Below are 22,817 nucleotides of genomic sequence, written 5' to 3'. Positions count from 1 at the left end.
TCTCCACACTCCCGTGAACGCCATGCACGAGTGGCTCCTCCAGGAACCACCAACCGGAAATCTCTCTTCCGGCACTTCCCCAACCAATGCGAACTCTCCAGGAATCCCCACGAGAACTCCAAAGTAGCGGGCCAAAGGTCTAATATACAGTTGAATCAATCCAGCAGCATCTTAATGGCTCCACTCTCAACCAATACTATTGGCAAAATGCCAGGGGCCATTACAACTCGGCTGTGGCTCTCAGCAGTTGTTGTTGTTTGGAGGCTATTGTATTTGGGGTTGTTTTCCTCATTTCCTTTTCTGAGTATTTGTTACTGATATACAGAAATGACTTTGATTTATGGGTGATGATTTCATATCCTTTTACTTGGCTTAATTCATTTACTAGTTCTAGAAGTTTCCCGGTGGAATTTTTTGGGTCTTCTAGGTACAGAAACATATCATTGGCAAATAGTGTTAATTTGAGTTCTTCTTTTCCTATGTATATCCCTTTAATTTCTTTTGTCTGTCTAATTGCCTGGCTAGGGTTTATTTTTTTTATTGGTTGTTCAAAACATTACAAAACTCTTGACATAACATATTTCATACATTAGATTTAGGTGGGTTATGAATTCCCATTTTTACCCCAAATACAGATTGCACAATCACATCAGTTACACATCCACATTTTTACATAATGCCCTATTAGTAACTGTTGTATTCTGCTGCCTTTCCTATCCTCTACTATCCCCGCTCCCCTCCCCTCCCATCTTCTCTCTCTACCCCATCTACTGTAATTCATTTCTCTCCTTGTTTTTTCCCCATTCCCCTCATAACCTCTTATATGTAATTTTGTATAACAATGAGGGTCTCCTTCCATTTCCATGCAATTTCCCTTTTCTCTCCCTTTCCCTCCCACCTCATGTCTCTGTTTAATGTTAATCTTTTCCTCCTGCTCTTCCTCCCTGCTCTGTTCTTAGTTGCTCTCATTATATCAAAGAAGACATTTGGCATTTGTTTTTTAGGTATTGGCTAGCTTCACTTAGCATAATCTGCTCTAGTACCATCCATTTCCCTGCAAATTCCATGATTTTGTCATTTTTTAGTGCTGTGTAATACTCTATTGTGTATAAATGCCACATTTTTTTTATCCATTCATCTATTGAAGGGCATCTGGGTTGGTTCCACAGTCTAGCTATTGTGCATTGTGCTGCTATGAACATCGATGTGGCAGTATCCCTGTAGTATGCTCTATTAAAGTCTTCAGGGAATAGTCCGAGAAGGGCAATAGCTGGGTCAAATGGTGGTTCCATTCCCAGCTTTCCCAGGAATCTCCATACTGCTTTCCAAATTGGCTGCACCAATTTGCAGTCCCACCAGCAATGTACAAGAGTACCCTTTTCCCCACATCCTCGCCAGCACTTGTTGTTGTTTGACTTCCTAATGGCTGCCAATCTTACTGGAGTGAGATGGTATCTTAGGGTGGTTTTGATTTGCATTTCTCTGACTGCTAGAGATGGTGAGAATTTTTTCATGTACTTGTTGATTGATTGTATGTCCTCCTCTGAGAAGTGTCTGTTTAGGTCCTTGGCCCATTTGTTGATTGGGTTATTTGTTTTCTTATTGTTTAATTTTTTGAGTTCTTTGTATACTCTGGATATTAGGGCTCTATCTGAAGTGTGAGGAGTAAAGATTTGTTCCCAGGGTGTAGGCTCCCTATTTACCTCTCTTATTGTTTCGCTTGCTGAGAAAAAACTTTTTAGTTTAAGTAAGTGCCATTTGTTGATTCTTGTTATTAACTCTTGAGCTATAGGTGTCCTATTAAGGAATTTGGAGCCTGACCCCACAATATGTAGATTGGAGCCAACTTTTTCTTCTATCAGACGCAGAGTCTCTGATTTGATATCAAGCTCCTTGATCCATTTTGAGTTAACTTTTGTGCATGGCGAGAGGAGGGGATTCAGTTTCATTTTGTTGCATATGGATTTCCAGTTTTCCCAGCACCATTTGTTGAAGATGCTATCCTTCCTCCATTGCATGCTTTTAGCCCCTTTATCAAATATAAGATAGTTGTAACTTTGTGGATTAGTCTCTGTGTCCTCTATTCTGTACCATTGGTCCACCCGCCTGTTTTGGTACCAGTACCATGCTGTTTTTGTTACTATTGCTCTGTAATATAGTTTGAAATCTGGTATCACTATACCGCCTGATTCACACTTCCTGCTTAGAGTTGCTTTTGCTATTCTGGGTCTTTTATTTTTCCATATGAATTTCATGATTTCTTTATCTATTTGTACAAGAAATGCCGTTGGGATTTTGATTGGCACTGCATTAAATCTATAGAGAACTTTTGGTAATATCGCCATTTTGATGATGTTAGTTCTTCCTATCCATGAACAGGGTATATTTTTCCATCTTCTAAGATCTTCTTCTATTTGTCTCTTTAGGGTTCTGTAGTTTTCATTGTATAAATCTTTCACCTCTTTTGTTAGGTTGATTCCCAAGTATTTTTTTTTTTTTTTTGAGGATATTGTGAATGGGGTGTTTTTCCTCATTTCCGTTTCAGAAGTTTTGTCGCTGATATACAGAAATGCCTTTGATTTATGCGTTTTGATTTTATATCCTGCCACTTTGCTGAATTCATTTATTAGCTCTAATAGTTTCTTTGTAGACCCTTTTGGGTCTGCTAGGTATAGAATCATGTCATCTGAAAATAGTGATAATTTAAGTTCTTCTTTTCCTATTTTTATGCCTTTAATTTCTTTCGTCTGTCTAATTGCTCTGGCCAGTGTTTCGAGAACTATATTGAATAGAAGTGGTGATAGAGGGCATCCCTGTCTTGTTCCAGATTTTAGAGGGAATGCCCTCAATTTTTCTCCATTCAGAATGATGCTAGCCTGAGGCTTAGCATAGATAGCTTTTACAATGTTGAGGTAAGTTCCTGTTATCCCTAGTTTTTCTAATGTTTTGAACATAAAGGGATGCCGTACTTTGTCAAATGCTTTTTCTGTGTCTATCGAGATGATCATATGGTTCTTATCTTTAAGTCTATGGATGTGGTGAATAACATTTATTGATTTCCATATATTGAACCATCCTTGCAACTCAGGGCTGAATCCTACTTGATCATGGTGCACTGCCGCAGTCTGGCTGGGCACAATCAGGAGCCACTTGTCAAAAGAAACTAACTTTATTTTTAGAACCACACACGACAAACAAAATAGTCTCTCAGGAAAAACCCTCAGAGCCTCAACTGCCACCACCGGCTTTCCACAAGCCTCTCTCTCCCCCACAAGCTTCTCTCCACCTCCCACAATCCTCCTGCTCTTGAGGCCGATTGGCTGGGTCACGTGGGCGGAGCCAAAAAAGTCCCCCAATGAGCAGCTCCGTGGTCTGAAAGGGCAGTGAAACAGTCCAATGAGCATCACCGCAGAGGAGCCAATCAGCTAGATGTTGCTGGGGCTGCTGTGAGCCAATCGTCAGCCGGCAGCTGGAAGTTTGCTGGCAGCTGGAAGTTTGCTGGGGCCCCTTCGGCTGTGGCTCTCAACATCTCCCCCTCTCTGTTTAAACAACAAGCATGTGGCTTAGGGACCGTGCCTGTTAGGCAGTCCAATTCAACATATGGTCCTTACCCGTCATCGGATGAACTGACCTCTAGGCGTCAGCCTCCTGTCTTAGGTTGGTACCACTGCAATTGGATCATACCCGTCACTGACTACCGGTCCAGCATACAGTCATACTTGTGGATAGGCCTTTGCACCTGTGGGGGGGTGAGGTTCTTTGCCTCACCTCTGTTGGCCCCCAAATTTTAGACCATCACTAGTAGAGGAGGATGCAAAATGCCATGACATTAAGCCAATTGAGGGCTCCTTTGAAAAATTGTACCACCGGTGACATCATCAGCAAAAATACCCCAACACTACCATAAGTCGCTGCACCAACAGATAGTTCACAATGCATACAGGTGAGCTCACAATGTGTCCAGGCAAGTTCTGCAAGCAGTTCAGTGATGGCTATTGTAGAAGCTGTAGATTGGTTTTATCTTTGACTTCACCAGCACTGGGATGAAGATAGGAATTCTGGCAATAATGGCTAAAGAAAAAATTATGTAACACTACAGAAGGCACTAAAAGAAAATAATTTTCTTAACAATTTACATTATCTTTAAGAGAATTATTAAATATAATGAAAAGGAAAGGTGAAAGTAAACAGATCTGTTAACCTTCTTTTTTGTTTACATATTAAAACAATCCTCAACAGTTGTTTACCCAATTTAAATTAAACCATATAAATCACGTGAAAAAAAAATATTTGGATCCATTTTATCATGAGCGCTCATCATATATGATATATGGACATACGTACATTCAAACATATAACACAAAACACAAGTGTGCACACATAATATAATACATACAACACATAACATTATAGTAAAGGCCTTATAACTTTTTACAGGTGAAATCTCCATTGCAATGTTTAAAAACTCTATAGTCAAAAAATAGAACTGATCAGCAAAACATTAACCTAGGTCTGTATGAGCTCAAAAAACAAAATAGAACTTCATGATATGGCAAAGGGCAATAATAAAATAGATATTGAGAAAAGCATCCTGGTTCTGTTGCAGATGTAAGAATAGCCAAACTGGAGTTTTGGATATCAGTTGTTATGGATTTGAGCCAAATCATCTTCTTTTTGGTCTGTAGAAATCGCTTTAGTTAATCTTTCTGGAATCCAAATCGGCTGCTGTTCTCCCTGTGGAAACACATAAACAGACCCCCGACTCCAGACAATCACTGGGTCAGGACCTTGGTTAATCTCTCTGGAATCCAAATCGGCTGCTGTTCTCCCTGTGGAAACACACAAACAGACCCTCGACTCCAGACAATTACTGGGTCAGGACCTTTCCATTGTCCTGTTAGAATATCCTTCCAAAGTACCTTGGGCTTATGTACATTTTTTGGACACATATGCCTTTCCGCAGCACTAAGTCCTGATGAATCCAAATTTAAAAAGTTTAGAGTAAAAAGGGTTATTTTAAGTTTATCTTTGGGGAATATATACCCCTTCCCAATTCCTTCTTTTTGCTTTAATAAGTACATTTTAATAGTTTGATGAGCTCTTTCAACTATGCCTTGTCCCTGTGGATTGTATGGGATTCCTGTTATATGAGTAATGCCAAATGTTGAGCAAAATTGTTTAAAAGAGGTAGAAGTATAACCAGGGGCATTATCTGTTTTTAACTGTTTTGGAACACCCACAGTGGCAAAATTTTGTAAGCAATGAGCTATAACATCTTTAGTTTTTTCTCCGGCATGAAGGGAGCCCATCAAAAATCCAGAAGAAGTATCAACTGTAACATGCAAATATTTTAATTTTCCAAATTCTGGCAAGTGTGTGACGTCCATCTGCCAAATATGGTTAGGTATCAATCCTCTAGGATTGACTCCAAGATTAACTTGTGGTAAAAAGGTCACACAATTTTGACATTGTTTTATTATTTGTCTAGCTTGTTCCTTAGTTATTTTAAAACGCTTTTGTAAAGTATTAGCATTGACATGGAACTTTTTATGAAAATTTATAGCTTCTTCTAGTGTAGAGAAAATATGTATGTCATGTGTAGTTTTATCTGCTAAATCATTGCCCAAACTAAGGGCTCCAGACAATCCTGTATGTGCCCTGATATGTCCTATAAAGAATGGATCTTTTCTGTCCCAGATTAGACTTTGTATAGTGGAAAGCAAAGAGAAAACAGTAGAAGAAGGGGAAATCCTACCAGCATCTTCAAGAGATACTATAGCATTAACTACATACTGACTATCAGAAAATAAATTAAATACAGAATCTTTAAACATCACAAAAGCTTGTAAAACTGCATTAAGCTCTACCTTTTGAGCTGATTGTTTGGGTACTAAAAATGTAAAAGTTTGATCAGGGGTAACTACTGCTGCTGTACCATTATTTGACCCATCAGTGAATATATTTGGAGCATTCATGATAGGTGTTTTTCTTGTCATTTTTGGAAAAATTACAGGATGCAATGACCAAAAAGACAATAAAGGATTAGATGGTAAGTGGTTATCAAATGAAACATTAGATTTGCACATGATTATTGCCCAAGTATTTAACTCATTAGCTAACTCATCAATTTGATTCATAGTATATGGAGTAATAATTTTATTGGGAGAAATTCCAAACACTCCCTTTGCTGCTTTTATTCCTTTGAGTATTAATTGTCCTACAGCCTCAGGATACCTAGTAAGAATAGTGTTAGGAGAATAAGATAAATGTATCCATAATAATGGACCTTCTTGACAAAATACTCCTGTAGGAATATTTTTTGTTGGTAGTACAATAAATAATAAAGGCAAACTTATATCAATTCTATCCAAATGCATATTTTCCATATATTTTTCAATGATTTTTAATGCCTTTCTTGCTTCAGGCGTTAACATTCGGGGTGAATTTGGATCTGATGGACCTTTTAGGATATCAAATAAAGGTCCCAACTCTCCTGTTGGTATACCTAAATAAGGCCTTATCCAATTTATGTCTCCTAATAACTTTTGAAAGTCATTAAGTGATTTGAGTTGATCTACTCGTATTTGAATTTTTGGTGGACGGACCATGGTTGAGGATAATAGAACTCCTAAATAATTAATTGGAAAATTTAATTGTACTTTATCTATTGCTATCTCTAGATTATAATTTTTTAATAAGTTTGTAAGTGTGGCATAACATTCTAGCAATGTGTTTTTATCTTTGTGTGCTAATAATACATCATCCATATAGTGAAATATTTGTAGTTCAGGATTTTGATTTCTAAGTGGCTGGATTACTTTGTTAACATAAATTTGACACATAGTTGGGCTGTTAGCCATCCCTTGAGGGAGTACTTTCCATTCATATCTCTGATCAGGACCTTCATGATTCAGTGCAGGGATAGTAAATGCAAAACGTGGACTATCCTCAGGATGAATTGGAATTGAAAAAAAACAATCTTTAATATCTATAACTAAAACATACCAGGTTTTTGGCAAAGCAGACAACTGAGGAATCCCTGATTGAGCAGGTCCCATAATAACCATCTCATTATTAATGGCTCTTAAATCTTGCAATAATCTCCATTTACCAGATTTCTTTTTGATGACAAAAATGGGAGTATTATGGGGAGATACAGAAGGTTGTATATGTCCTTCTGCTAATTGTTGTTTGACCAGGTCATGGGCTGCTTGTATCTTTTCTTTAGTCAGGGGCCACTGAGGAACCCATACTGGTCTTTCTGATTTCCAAGTAATTTTTATTGTCTCAGTGGCCCTTTCTGAAAATCCAACCCATGTCTGTCTCTCCCTTGATCTATTTGTATTGGTGCTGCTATACCTTGTTCTTGTTTTTCTAATCTTTTTCCTTTCCTAAAACCTTGTCTAGTCATAATAGTGGGTGCATTTTGGTTGATGTTATTTGTTAATGTCAAACCTAATTGATCTAGGACATCTCGTCCCCATAAATTTACGGGAAGATGATCCAATACATATGGCTGTATAGTTCCTTCACATCCTTCAGGATCCTTCCAATCTAATACCATTGCACTTCTATGGGGATTAGTCGCCACTCCTAGGCCTCGAAGCGTTTGAGTGGCTTGTTGTAATGGCCAATGTTTTGGCCATTCTTGACGAGAGATGATGCTAAGGTCTGCACCTGTATCCAGTAGCCCATTAAATTCATGTCCTTGAATATTTAGTTTTAGCATGGGGCGAGAATCTAAATTTAAAGAAAGCATAGCCCAATCTACACCTGTGGAGCCTAATCCCTTGGAACCTCTTTCTACAGTACGACTGGAAAATTTATCATGTAGGCTGGGTATTATTAGTAACTGTGCTATTCTATCTCCTGGTGAAATTACTGATATACCCTTTGGAGAACTGGCTATAATTTTTATTTCACCTTCATAATCGGGATCAATTACCCCAGGACTTATCATAAGTCCTTTTAGAGTAGAAGAGCTGCGTCCCAATAATAAGCCTACTGTTCCTTTGGGAAGAGGTCCTTTCACCCCTGTGGGAATGATTTGAACTCCCATCTCTGGAGTTAGTACTGCTCTGGCGGAGGCGCAGATGTCCAACCCTGCGCTCCCTCTGGTTTGTCTGATGAGGGATCTGATGGACAATGTGTCCTGGGCACTACCCTGATGGGGTTGCTGGGTTCCTCCAGTGCTCCGTATATTTGTGGTTTGGGGCCCCGGAGCATTGGGCCCCCCTGTCCATTTTTTGGCAATGGAGCCCAATGCCTTTCTCCACGATATCGTGGATAAACACCTGGTCCTTGTTCGTTTTTTGATAATGGAGTACCCTCTATGGTGGTTTGAGAACGGCATTCATTAGCCCAATGTCTCCCTCTACGGCATTGTGGGCAAATACCTGGTATTCTACTCCTTTGATACCTAGTTTTGTTAAACCCTCCTCCAATGGGGCAATTCCTTTTAAAATGTCCTATTTGTTCACAATTGTAGCATGTTCTTGGCCTGGCATCTAAAGCCTGTTTTACTGCAGCTGCCACAATTTGCCCTTGTTCATTAATGTCTCTGGCATCTAAAGCCTGTTTTACTGCAGCTGCCACGACTTGCTCTTGTTCATTAATGTCTCTACATAATTTAATATATGTGTTTAAATCTTCATGTTTCCATGGTCTAATGATATCTCTGCACCAACGATTCACTTGCTCATAAGCCAGGTGTTTTAGTAATGGCATTGCTTGTTCTGTATTCCCAAAAACTCTGGTAGCTGTTTGAATAAGCCTATCTACAAATTCAGCATAAGGTTCATTAGCTCCTTGTATTACCTTAGATAATTGACCTTGTAAACCTCCATGTCCTTGTAAAGTCTTCCATGCCTTAATTGCATCTGCAGCAATTTGTGCGTATACGCCAGGATCATATGCAATTTGTTGCTGCTGATCCTCATAAGGTCCCTTTCCTAACAACATATCTAGATTTCTCTGAAGATAACCAGCTGCTGCATTTCGCCTAGCCGTCTCCTTGCAAAATTCCTCATTGGCAACCTTCCATAACAGGTGTTGTCCTCCATTTAGCACAGCTTTACACATATTAGCCCAATCTGCTGGCGTCATGTTCAAGTTGTTAATGGATTCGACCAAGCTTACAGTGAAGGGTGCTTGAGGACCATAGGTTGTTACAGCCTCTTTTAGCTGCTTCACTGTTTTGAAATTTAAAACTTGGTAAAATCGCTGCCCTCCTGCCTCAAATACAGGGCATGTTAATATTTGAGACCTTGTCTCAGGATCCCAACTATCAACTGCGGGGGTTGGGGGCCTCCCAGCATATGGAGGTGGCGCTGTTGGTTGGACACTTACGCCCTCTGGTGATAGAAAGGTGTTAGTAGCAGTCTCCTGTAGAGGTGGTGCTGTTGGTTGGACACTTACACCCTCTGGTGATAGAAAGGTGTTAGTAGCAGTCTCCTGTTGTAACTTTCCCCCTGATGGCTTTTTCTGTTTTACACTTTCTTTCTCTGTCTGACTAGCTTGAGAGGCCTTCTCTTTTACTTGAATCATTATGTCTTCTCCTTCCTCTACCATTGTCTGAACTGAAGGCTTTGGACTAAGCAAACAAGATACGAATGTCCACAATGGCAATGTGCCAACTGGCAGAGTCCCTGGGCTTTTCTTTTCTATTCTTTTTAAATCTTCACCATGATGGTTCCATTGTGATATATTCAACAACTCCTCCTTAAAAAGCCATGGGCTACATTTCTGTATTGTATCAACGTATGCCCTGACTGCTCTTGATTTTACTGGGATGCCTCCTTCCTCTAACAATTTACTTAACACTCTTTCAGTTTGTTTTTTACTAATTTCTGATCCCATATTTCTACTATAATACAACCCAACAAGATGACGCCAAACAAAACCGAGACAGAATGAAATAAAAAGGGAACAACAAAAAGTCATTATAGCCTTTCTATCCTCCTGACATGTGCATCCGTCCTTTCTCCCTATCTGTTCCTCAGACGTAAATAGTTTTTCCTCAGATGTGAGCGGTTTTTCTTCCGTCTCACTCATCTCCAGGGACAGGCAACTTAAAACAAAAGTGAAGCAAAATAAAAGAGGAATCTTAAAATGGCTACCCATCCTCTCGCCCTGCCCTCAGGGGCGAGCAGTTTCACTTACCCTCAGTCGCTCCCCGTGCGAGCCACCAAATGCCGCAGTCTGGCTGGGCACAATCAGGAGCCACTTGTCAAAAGAAACTAACTTTATTTTTAGAACCACACACGACAAACAAAATAGTCTCTCAGGAAAAACCCTCAGAGCCTCAACTGCCACCACCGGCTTTCCCCAAGCCTCTCTCTCCCACACAAGCCTCTCTCTACCTCCCACAATCCTCCTGCTCTTGAGGCCGATTGGCTGGGTCACGTGGGCGGAGCCAAAAAAGTCCCCCAATGAGCAGCTCCGTGGTCTGAAAGGGCAGTGAAACAGTCCAATGAGCATCACCGCAGAGGAGCCAATCAGCTAGATGTTGCTGGGGCTGCTGTGAGCCAATCATCAGCCCGCAGCTGGAAGTTTGCTGGCAGCTGGAAGTTTGCTGGGGCCCCTTCGGCTGTGGCTCTCAACATTTTTTTGATGTGTTTTTGTATCCGATTCGCCAGAATTTTATTGAGGATTTTTGCATTTAGGTTCATTAGAGATATTGGTCTGTAGTTTTCTTTCTTTGAGGTGTCTTCGTCTGGTTTTGGAATCAGGGTGATGTTGGCCTCATAGAATGAATTTGGAGGAGCCCCCTCTTTTTCTATTTCCTGAAATAACTTGAAAAGTATTCGTATTAATTATTCTTTAAAGGTTTTGTAAAACTCTGCTGTATACCCATCCGGTCCTGGGCTTTTCTTGGTTGGTAGTCTTTTGATTGCTTCTTCTATTTCATCCATTGATATTGGTCTGTTCAAATTGTGTGTCCTGACTCAGTCTGGGCAAATCATATGACTTAAGAAATTTATCGATGTCTTCACTATCTTCTATTTTATTGGAATATAAGTTTTCAAAATAATTCCTAATTATCTTCTGTATTTCTGTAGTATCTGTTTTGATGTTGCCTTTTTCATCCCGTATGTTAGTAATTTGAGTTCTCTCTCTTCTTATCTTCATTAGGATGGCTAAGGGTCTGTCGATCTTATTTATTTTTTCGAAGAACCAACTTTTAGTTTTGTCAATTTTTTCAATAGTTTCTTTTGTTTCCATTTCGTTGATTTCCGCTCTGATTTTAATTATTTCTTGCCTTCTGCTACATTTGCTATTGTTTTGCTCTTCCTTTTCTAGGGCTTTGAGAGGAAGTGTGAGCTCATTTATTTGTTGGTTTTTTCTTTTTTTGAGGAATGACCTCCAGGCGATGAATTTCCCTCTTAAAACTGCTTTCATTGTGTCCCATAGATTCCAATATATTGTGGTTGTATTTTCATTTATCTCTAAGAATTTTTTGATTTCCTCCTTTATGTCTTCTGTAACCCATTGATCATTCAGTAACATATTGTTCATTTTCCATGTGATGTATGATTTTTCCTTCCTTCTTTTATCATTGATTTCCAGTTTTATTCCATTATGATCAGATAAAATGCATGGTATTATCTCCACCCCTTTATATTTACTGAGGGCTGCCCTATGGCATAATATATGGTCTATTTTTGAGAAGGATCCATGTGCTGCTGAGAAAAAAGTATATCCACTTGATGATGGTTGATATATTCTATATATGTCAGTTAAGTCTAGGTTATTGATTGTGATATTGAGTTCTATAGTTTCTTTATTCAGCTTTTGTTTGGAGGATCTGTCCAATGGTGAGAGAGGTGTGTTGAAGTCACCCATAATTATTGTGTTGTGGTCTATTTGATTCTTGAACTTGAGGAGAATTTGTTTTATGAACATCAGAGCACCATTATTTGGTGCATAAATATTGATAATTGTTATGTCTTGTTGGTGAATGGTTCCTTTTAACAGTATATAATGTCCTTCCTTATCCCTTTTGATTAACTTAGTCTTGAATTCGATTTTATTCCATATGAGGATGGCCACCCCCGCTTGCTTACGAGGACCGTGTGCATGGTATATTTTTTCCCAACCTTTCACCTTCAGCCTGTGTATGTCTTTTCCAATCAGATGTGTCTCCTGGAGGCAGCATATTGTTGGATTTGTTTTTTTTAATCCATGTTACCAGCCTATGTCGCTTTATTGGAGATTTTAAGCCATTGACATTTAGAGTTACTATTGATATATGGTTTGTACTTCCAGCCATGTTTGATTATTTATCTTCTTTTTTTTTTTAAAATTTAGTTTGTTTCTCCATGATTAGCTTTCTCCCCGCCCTCTGTCTTTACTGAGGCTCTTCCCACTGATGGTTTTGTTATTGTTTTTCATTTCTTCCTCGTGTAGTGTTTTGCTCAAGATGCTGTGCAGTGCTGGTTTTCTGGCTGCAAATTCTTTTACCTTTTGTTTATTATGAAAGATTTTTATTTCGTTGTCGTACCTGAAGCTTAATTTTGCTGGATACAAAATTCTTGGTTGGCATCCATTGTCTTTCAGTGTTTGAAATATGTTGTTCCAGGATCTTCTCGCTTTCAGCGTCTGTGATGAAACATCCCTTGTTAACCTTATTGATTTACCCCTGAATGTAATCTGCCTCCTTTCTCTTGTAGCTTTTAATATTTTCTGTTTGTTCTGTATATTGGATATCTTCATAACAATGTGTCTTGGTGTTGGTCTACCGTGATTTTGTATGCTTGGTGTCCTGTATGCATCTACAATTTGTATATCCCGTTTCCTTTTTTATTTCTGGAAAGTTTTCTATAATTATTTCATTCAGCAGGTTGCTCATTCCCTTAGTTTGAACCTCTATACCTTACTCTATCCCTATGAGTCTTAAGTTTGTTTTTTTTTATGTTATCCCATATCTCTTGTATGTTTTTCTCGTGATTTTTTACCAGCCTTTCTGAGTTGGCTAGACTCTTTTCAAGATGATATATTTTGTCTTCATTATCTGACGTTCTGGCTTCTACTTGCTCCACTCTGTTAGTGATACTCTCATTTGAGTTTTTAATTTGGTTTATAGTTTCCTTTATTTCTAGAATTATTGTTTGATTTTTTTTATAATCTCTCTCTCTTGATAAAGATGCTTAATTTCTTCTTTTATCTGTTTATGTAATTCATTTTTAATGTTTTCTTTCACTGTTTGAATTTGTGTCTCATATCCTCTTTAAGGTTCCATTCCATCTGTCTAAGGTAATCCTTGAGTTCTTTATTTGACCATTTTTCTGATGCCTCTAGGTCCTCTTGAATATTTAGGCTGTCCTGCATTGTTTGTACTCCTTTTCTTCCTTTCTTTTTCATGCTGCTTATGTTACTTCTTGTTCTGTTTGACTGCTGGGTTACTGTTTACTCCTATAAATTTATTTGATGCTTGGTAGGAAAGATATTAGAAGGGAAGGGAAGAAGTCACTAAAGAGAATGAGAGTAAGCAGGTAGAATTCAAGGAAGGGGGAATAAGGAAATTGAAAAGAAATGAAACGACAAAAGAAAAAAATAGAAAATAAAAAAAACAATTAAAAAAATTTAAATTTAAATGAAAAAATAATAAAAAAAATTTAAAAAACAACCAAAAAATAAAAATGAAAAAAAAAAAAAACCCAAATTAAAAAAAAAATTAATAAATGCAGTCTTAGAGTTTGATTAACTTCTCTTCCAGTAGGTGGAGCTGTTCCCACCGGGCCAAGCTTCTCCTCTCAATACGCGGGAACCAATCACTGTGCAGCAGCTCCTCCTCCCAGACTGGGCGGGTCTCCAATCCTGAGTGCCTAGGGCCTTCTCTTGTGTCTAGTCACTTCCCCAGTTTTCCTCAAGCCAGGCCCCGCTCACCGGTGACGCTCACCACAATACTGGCTACGCGCCAGGTCTGCTGCTCTCGGGAGCCCTATTTTTATGAATGACTGGGCACACTCTCCCTGTTTGCCATTCCATCAGACCCTAAGTTTGTAGAGCTTGGAGCTGAGAACCCTCAGCGAATTTTGCTTGCCCTACCGTAGCCACGCCCCCGGTAGCTGGTGCAAGAGACCACAGTTGTCAGCACTGGTGGGAGCGGTAGCCAGGAGTTCCTCGCCAGGAGTTCTGCGCCACGGGTCCCGCGCCACTCCTGATTCCCCTGGTCTGGAGATCGCGCTCACAGGAGAGCTGGGAGGGGCCCTTAAGGTTTCCCCTCTGTGTGGAGAGCGAAGGCTAGGGGGTTACACACCTGTCGCCGCCGGTTTCAATGGAGTTATCTCCTCCTCCACATTCTGGTGAGGTCAGTTCTCTGCCATGGTGTTATCCCATGCAAATAGCAACAGTTCATTCCCTTTGCCAGGTGACCAATGCAATGGGTGGGTCCTGACTGGCTCTCCCAAGCCCCGTTTCAATCCTGTGGCCACTGCCTATGAAGGCTTAGTTGGCATTAACCTCCGTAGGTTCAGAAGGGCTGACCAGTTGTTTCAGTGGGATCGTTTAGTGCTGAGTCACAGCAGTTTGTCTGCGAGAAGCAGGCGAACGGGAGCTTGAATTCAGCCGATCGGGGCTCGGTGTGTTTTCTGAGAGGCCCAGACTGTTCGCCCCAGATCCACTTCAGCTCAGCATTGCCTAGTGATCCTGAGCAAACAGCATTTAGACGGTTTATGACTCCCTATGCCCGCGCAGCTGAATAGGTCAGAGACTTGATCTCTCTGCGCCCGCTGCCATGTTGGATCTCCTGGCTAGGGTTACAAGAACTATGTTAAACAGAAGTGGTGAAAGAGAGCATCCCTGTCTTGTTCCAGTTTTTAGAGGGAATACCTTCAATTTTTCTCCATTTAGAATGATGTTGGCCTGAGGCTTAGCGTAGATAGCCTTTATGATGTTGAGATTTGTTCCCAAGTTATCCCCAGTTTGTCTAGTGTTTTGAACATGAAGGTGTGCTGTATTTTGTTAAATGCTTTTTCTGTGTCTATTGATATGATTGTATGGTTCTTATCTTTAAGTCTATTGATGTGATTAATAACAATTATTGATTTCTGTAGATTGAACCAAACCTGCATCCCTGGAATGAACCCCACTTGATCATGGTGTACTATGTTTTTGATATGTTTTTGTATATGATTTGCCAGAATTTTATTGAGAATTTTTGCATCTATGTTTGTTAGAAATATTGATCTGAAGGTTTTTTTTTTTTTTTTTTTTTTTTTTTGCTGTGTCTTTGCCTGGTTTTGGATCAGGGTGGTATTGGCCTCATAGAATGAGTTTAGAAGTACTCCTTCTTTTCACTTTATAGTTTTCAAACCCTTTTAAAAAGCACAGAAAGCCTGGTGCTCTAGTGCCTGCAACTATATTCACAGCAACTTCGGAAGCTGAGGCAGGAAAATTGCAAGTTTGAGGCTAGCCTCAGCAACTTAGTGCAACCCTGTCTCAAAATAAAAAATAAAAAGGGCTGGCCACATGGCTCAGTGATAAAGTATCCCTGTGTACAATCCGCAGTACCAATAAATAAATATATAAATAAATAAGAAATAAAACCACCATAAATTTATCTCATATGATCTGAATACTTATAGATGACACATGTGTATGTGTGAGCTTTATGTTTTTGTTTTTACCCTTAAAAAAATAGCAGAAAGCTTTCTACGTAAATAAAGAAGCATGCTTTGGGTTTGAGTAACTATCTTTCCTCAATCACTCTTTCCTTTTTCTCTCTCTTTCTCTCAACACTGTAGAGATCCTACTGAGAAAAGATTTGGCAAGTAGAAACATAGCTGGGCAAATAGCAGACAGATAGCCATCTCTGAGACTCTTAGCAACTGAGACTTGTTCATTTCAGAATCATATAAAATGAGGCATTATGTAAGGTAAAGGAAGCTGCACCGATCTGTATGTTTCAATTTACAAACATGTTTAGCAAAGAACTTGGGATCCATGTGCTTTCCACAAATTAAATATTTCAATCAGAGAGCCCCACCCAATGGCATTTGGTGGGAGACAATTCTTCATGGGGCTTCTTGTGTTCAGCACAGTTCAGCCTGGGAGCAAAGAACAGAGTGACTTTGACTTTGAGATATTTGATGCATTCCATAGTGGAAATAAGCTCTCTTCTACTTCTCACTTTCTAGAGGAAAAATGTGCAGAAATGCCAGCAATCTTGAACAACTGGAGCCTCCTATTGTCAGGTTGCCTCCCCTAGATGTGACCCACGACAGGTACAAGTAAATCTGTCCTCTTTATGTTGCCCTGTGGGAACTAGGAAATCCGAGGAAGGTACTTCTCTTCCTGTTGCTTTTTATCATCTTAAATCAGGAGTCTGGTGTCTTCTGCTAGTTGTATATGATATAGTGGCAAGCTAACTTGTTACTTGGCAAGAAGAATAAAAATCTCAGACCCTTCACAGAGTCTGAATTAATATGCCACCCAAACTATAAACTCAAATTCCTGTGAGAATCAGGCAGGGTAGATGGTTTGACAGAAGTATGTCAGGGGTCAGATAATAATGGCAACTGAAAATCAGCCTTAATGTTTTGGGGGTAATAGGGATTGCTGAGAACTGCAGCAACCAAGAAGCAACATCTTTCTTTGAAGAAGCCTTCTTTTAAAATGTTGGCAACCCATTTGACTTGAGAACACATTTCTGTTAAACTAAACTCCAGTGAGTTCTGTCTAAGCCTTAGGTCACCATTTAGTTTTTTCTTTTCTACGTGGTAGGATACTAGAGGGCAGGCATGAACTTTTTTCTTCTCAAAAAGTGTAGAATTTAGTTGTGTAGAATGTAGTTGGCACAATGCCTAACTAGACACTCATTTTTTTCTTTTCTGAATCAAAACTTCTTAGCAAGCCAGATGTTAAAAAGCCAGACATTAGCTAAGAAGGAATACAATATGATGCCAAAAGATTGACAAAACTTTTGTCATGATTCTCCTAAAATAAGAACTCAGATAAGGTAGACATCATATTTTTTTTTCTTTTAAACAATCTTCATACAGTGCTTGGTCTACTTATCTGTCTTAGAATGTTACTAGCACAATTGTATTTTTATTGTCTGTCTCCATGTCTAGCTCCTTGCCCTGTTTAAATCCAGCTTAAGTTGTTTTTCATATCTGATATTATAATTTAAAAGCTCCAATTATTCTGTACTGTTTTATGTAAACAATATGAACAGAGTGGAATTAGAAACATAAAATTTGTCAGACCAAATCTGAGTTTTCTTTCATAGAGAATGATTTCAAGGTTATATAAACAATTCTAAAGATGACTGAAAATCCTTTTATGTTGAGTTCAGCAAATCTTTTCCTAAGTATTATTCTGGAAAGTTTGAGATTCCGAGCTGACTTTAAGGAATCCTCAAGGATTGTAGGTTATATAATAAAATATTGGATGGTTGTCTGAATGAGTTTATAGGAGTTAACTACATCAGCTTTCAGTCAGGTATAAAATCAGGTTAAAAGAGAGGTATGATAATTCCTTTCATTTTTCCCCCTGCATTCTTAATTGGAAAACAAAAAAAAAATAAGTGGATACCATTAAGAAGTAAAAGGAAAATTATAAATATTCTCTGGAGAATTATTAGTATATAGTAAGGGAAGATTTTTCTTAGCTGAATTGAAAAATAGATGGAGATGCTTAATGTTAGCATATGCCAGTTGTAAATTATTATGCACACAATTAGCACTTGAGAAAAATGTAGAAGTAATAGTTGAGATGTTGATGATTTATGGCAATAAATATAGAATAAATTCTTTTTATTTGTTTATTGACATAATTTATAATATGATGCCGAAAGATTATATGATATAGTGGCAAGCTAACTTGATTCTTGATTCCCTTGTGTAGATATACCAAAGCAGTAAATTTCCTCTGGGTTTAGCTGAGCAGTTGTACAAATTTCAAGTGTGCATGATTGTATAACCAACCAAAATAACCAAGACAGAGTATGTTTGCATCTGTCTTAATGAACTTTTCATCACCGTGACAAAATGCATGAGATAAACTACTTAAAGGAGGAAATGTTTATTTGGTTCACAGTTTCAGGGGTTGCAGTCCTTGGTCACTTGGCCTAGTTTGCTTGCTTTGAGCCCTGTGGTACCACAGTACATCATAATGGTGCAAGTTCATGGCCAAGGAAGACTATTTACCTTACGGTGGCCAGAGAGAGAGAGAGAGGAGAAAGAAAGACACACACACACACACACACACACACACACACACACTCTGGAGTCCTGATGTCCTCTCCAAAGGCACAGTGGCCTAACTTCCTTCCATTAGCCTTCACCTTCTAAAGGTTCTACCATCTCCTAGTAGTGCCACAGACTGGTAACTAAGCCTTTAAAATAAGGGTCTTTGGAGGATCTTTAAGATCAAATCATCACAACATCCTACCCTTGTATCTCCCACTTATTTATGCAGTCCATCTGCCCAAACCCCTTTGCCCTCAGCTGCTGTAACATAAGAGTGATTTCTCCCCCTATAGTTCTAACTCTTCTAGAATGTCAGATAAATGAATTGATAAAAGTAGGTAGCCTTTTGAGTCTGGCGTCTTTCACTTAGTACAGTGCTTTTGAGATCCACACCTGTTGTTGCATGTATCTTCAGTTGTACCTCCTTCTTGCTGAGTGGTATTCCCTTGTGTAGATATACCACAATTTGTTTATTCACACAGTTGAGAAGTATATAGGTGGTTTTCAGTGTTTGGAGATTATAAATACATCTTATGTAAAAACGGTGAATTGTTTTTTGTTTAAATATATGTCTCCATTTCTCTTGGTCAAACAAATACCTACATGCAAGATGGCCAGGTCTCGTGGAAGTAGTTGTTTAAATTTTAAGAAACTACCCAGATCAGTTTCCAAAGTACCTATAGCATTTTGGATTCCCATCACAACACACTGGAGCTGCAGCTGCTTTATATAGACTATGTGATTTTTATAAATTTTAAACAATAATTTCTTTTCAATCCTTTTGAAGATAAATTATATTAATGGGATTTAATATCACTTTTGAAATACATTTGCTAAATGGAAATGGGGTGGCAGAATGAATTATTTCTATTTTTTCTTATGAGTTAAAAGAACCTAAAACGAATGTATGTGTGCATATGTTTGATGACAATACTTTCCATGCCATTTAAAATTTAGGGTCAATAATTCAGTTTCCTAAATATATAGGGTGAATACTTCAGAAAAGTCCCTAGAGCCTAATTAATGTTTGAGGCTAAATATCCCCATGTAGTTGACAAGGCCAATCCATCTTTATTTGAAGCATTCAGCAGCTCATGAAAAGAACAATTTAGAAGAGTTAGTCGACTTCAAAAAATGTCCAAACCAGTGATAGTTCTGATGTAGGTAGAATTGGTCTCTACAGATAAGGCAGGCCACTTAGACTAAAGTGGTGTTTCAATTGCCCTTTAAGTCATTCAGTAGTATACTAATGGTACTTAGGCACAATTTAGCTTCCCTAATTTCTAGAGTGGCAATAATATCTTGCATTCAATGTTTAATGTTTGTGTTTTATGATGCTTCCTTTCTTTCTGGGACCAACACCAGAGATGAAAGTGAATTTTACAGAATAGAGACACTTGGACTTATTCTCTTTAGTGAGCATTTTCTTAAGACTAGATCCTTAGCATAATTTACAAAGCCTTTGATAAGCGTGAATTAAAATAGGGCAAAATTAGAGTTAAACCTCAAGGTTTTAAAATTTGTTCTTGAGATATGATCTGTTACCAAGAGGGTTTTTTATTGTAATGAGTTTCCCAGTTAATATTCAAAAGAGACAGAGACCTAAAATTAGACATACAATTTGACATTTTTAGCATCTGAACTTGAACCTATTGTCCATTAACTCTCAAGAATCCTAACACTTAGGGGATTAGCATATTGAAGGTGTTTTGGTAAAAACTATGATTAACTTGTATGTCAGAGTGAGACCCACTCTCTTCTCTCTGGGATTGCTTCTGTGTTTTCCCACTGGAAATGAATGTTGATAGAAGCAACAACAAGCTTCTCATACAATGTGAAGAAAACTAATACAGAAATAAGCTTATGTAAACACAATTTCCTCAGAGGTGCTATTTACCTGGGTGTGGCCTGCTCTGGGTTACAGATTTTTTTTTGCTTTAATTTTCATAAATGGCCAATTCTTCAATTTGTTGACAATAGAAGGAGAACATTTGAGCCCACACATTGAAATGGATATCTATCACTAAATTTAGCTTACATATGTATAACAATGACCTTTTCCATTGAATTTGGGATGTTGTCAGTTTTTTTATCCCTTCTCATTAATAAATTAGTAAGAGTCATGAAGAAGTGTAGCCAAGTCATTCTGTTTATTCTTATTTATACAAATGTGTCCTTTTTATTGGAATTTCTTCTGAGCTGTTTGTTAACATGTTCTGTGTTGTATTGCAGATGGATATCTGCATATTGATCCAAATAATTTATTATTAGTAATTAATTTTTCTTGTGCCTTGTCCTCTTTGCCAATCATTTACAGATTCTTTTTTTGTATAAAACAAAAAAAATATAATATGTTCTGCCAAAATCTGATGGCTGATTTCTGTTTATTGAGAATAATTGTGTGATTTGGTACTGGGGCTTTCTTCCTGCTTTTATTTATTTTTCTGTCTGCCTATATTATTTCTTTCAATCATGATAGTGGTGAAAAGAAAAATGCATTTTATATTTGGAGTGATTCCTTGTAAGGCAGCGGGAACATTCTTGAATAAATAACACCATTAAATGTTCCTCAGGCAATATCAGGTTAACTGTATTTTCCCACTAGTTAGGTGCTTAATCATTTCTCAAGTTGATTAATAGCCTTCATGACAAATCAGAGGAGAAAACCCTGGTAGTCCTCAAGAAAGCCTGGAATGATGAGGCAAGGTGGCAAGAGGTTTAAGGTCAATAATTTGACCTTTTATAATTCTCCTTCGACTAGAACATTGTTAGGTAATTTAGGTGATAACTTTTGGTGGATAATAGAATTTGTAAAAATGAAATAATTTCAGCTCCCCACTTATAGCACTGGTGAAGAAAAATAAAATGGAAACTTATGTTCATATAATAGTGGAAAAAAGAACGTGTTAAAAGTTTGAGTTTGCTAGAAGTTCTTTATCATTAAATTATGGCGAGATTCCTAGTAAGTATGCAACACATTAGCATAAGTATTAAAATAATTCATCATGATTAATACTGTTATAGTAAATCTCAGCCTTAATCACAATGTGCCATATACTATAGTGGTTTGTCCATATTTCATATTTTACTGTAGCTTTGTGGAATAGCAGCTCCAGTAACAGCACAAATGTCATCCAAGTTTACTGTGATTAATGTGGCTCCAAAGGAGATCTAATAAGGATTACCCAATTTCATAAAGTGTTACGGAATAAGGTCAATGTGAGAAAAATTTTAAATCCCTTGAAAATGTATATTCTGGCATGTAATTCTGGGAGCCATTGGGTTTCTAGTATGATGAGGAAGTTGACTCTTGGAAATAGATAAACTACTGATAGGAAAAAAGCAAAAGAGGGAACAGGGAACAATAAATTGCCTTTCAATACTTAAAGGCTCGGAAGAAAACAAGGGAAATCCAGAACTAAGGTTGAAAGTGATAGGAAAGTAGCAATAATCTGAAATGGTGAAATGTCAGAAAACTGAAATTCATCAGAATTGCAATGTGCTCCATGGGTCTAAAGAGCCCTCAAATAATATTTCCAGTTACTGGAGGAAGCCAAGGAGAGGCAAGATGACCACTTTGGAAACAATTGTGAAGTCTTTTTTTTTAAAGGGTTGGAAGAGGCTTATCTTTGGGTAAATTCTGAGTTCCTTTTCAGGTATGAACTTCCACAATATAATGTCCTTTACAACATCAATAACTTTTTACATTTTTCTTAGATTTTGGTGGAGGCTTCTGTGGGCGATGGCTTCACTGGAGATATTGCAATTGATGATGTGTCATTCATGGACTGTACCCTCTACCCAGGTAAGAGAGAACATTTCTATATATGAATGTTTCTAAACATGTTTATTTGGAGAAACTTCCAAGAAAATCAATATTTCATTTTTTTAAAAATATCCTAAAATGCCCTCACTTCTGTTGTTTCTCAAATAATTAACCCTGGAAAGATGGTTGTAAATCTTTGCTAGCAATTCTTGTAAAATCTGCAAACATGTAAAATTATTTGAGTCAGTTATGTCTGCGGCCTCTCACCTGCAAAATGCTAGGAAGAAATGTCAGAAGTTACAATGTAATTTCCTTATCTTCAAGGAGTTAATATAAGCAAACTGATTGCCTTATGATTACATCGTGTTTGAGAATTTATATTTTACTCCTGAGCTACACTTCAAATATTCTAAGTGTTGTCAACATTTCATCTTCCCCATTTTATAGATTTCTATCTATTAAAAACACAATATGTGTTTCCCAGATTTATACCTCTATCCCAAACTTTCCTCTGAACTCCATATTTATATACTACTCAACATCTCAGTCTGGATGTCTAATAAGCATCTCAAAAATAACTAGGGAAAAAAACTTAAAACAAACACAGCCCAAGCTTGAAATCACATCATTGGGGGAAACTCATTCTGGATAGTGCACAGGGATCCAGTTAAGACTGGAAGTCATATTCTTGGAGAGTGGCCCTGGAACTCATGTGGTAGGCCCTTAAATTGCCTTAGAGGGGACACAGTCTCCTCCCTGGAGTGAACAGAGGCTGGCACTCAACAGCACTTTTAATTGCTGACAACTAAACCTCCAATCCTGTTCCGTCACCTAAGCATCACTGGGCAGGAGAGGAC

At 38.1% G+C, this 22,817-nt stretch overlaps 1 protein-coding gene across 1 annotated transcript in view; it reads left to right on the top strand.

The window, feature by feature from the left end:
- Positions 1-22,817, top strand: part of Malrd1 (MAM and LDL receptor class A domain containing 1) — a 670,952-nt gene that overhangs the window by 176,832 nt on the left and 471,303 nt on the right. The window contains exon 19 of the mRNA XM_046423053.1: positions 21,912-21,999. Coding sequence (XP_046279009.1) covers positions 21,912-21,999 — 88 coding nt within the window. The remainder of the gene's footprint in view (positions 1-21,911; positions 22,000-22,817) is intronic.

Source organism: Marmota monax, unplaced genomic scaffold (genome assembly GCF_021218885.2).
Source record: "Marmota monax isolate L192 unplaced genomic scaffold, Marmota_monax_Labrador192_F-V1.1 WCK01_AAM20220418_F8-fsc00098, whole genome shotgun sequence".
Lineage (NCBI taxonomy): Eukaryota > Metazoa > Chordata > Mammalia > Rodentia > Sciuridae > Marmota > Marmota monax.
The sequence above is the reverse complement of the archived record's forward strand: the minus strand, read 5'-3'. Positions and strand labels throughout refer to the sequence as shown.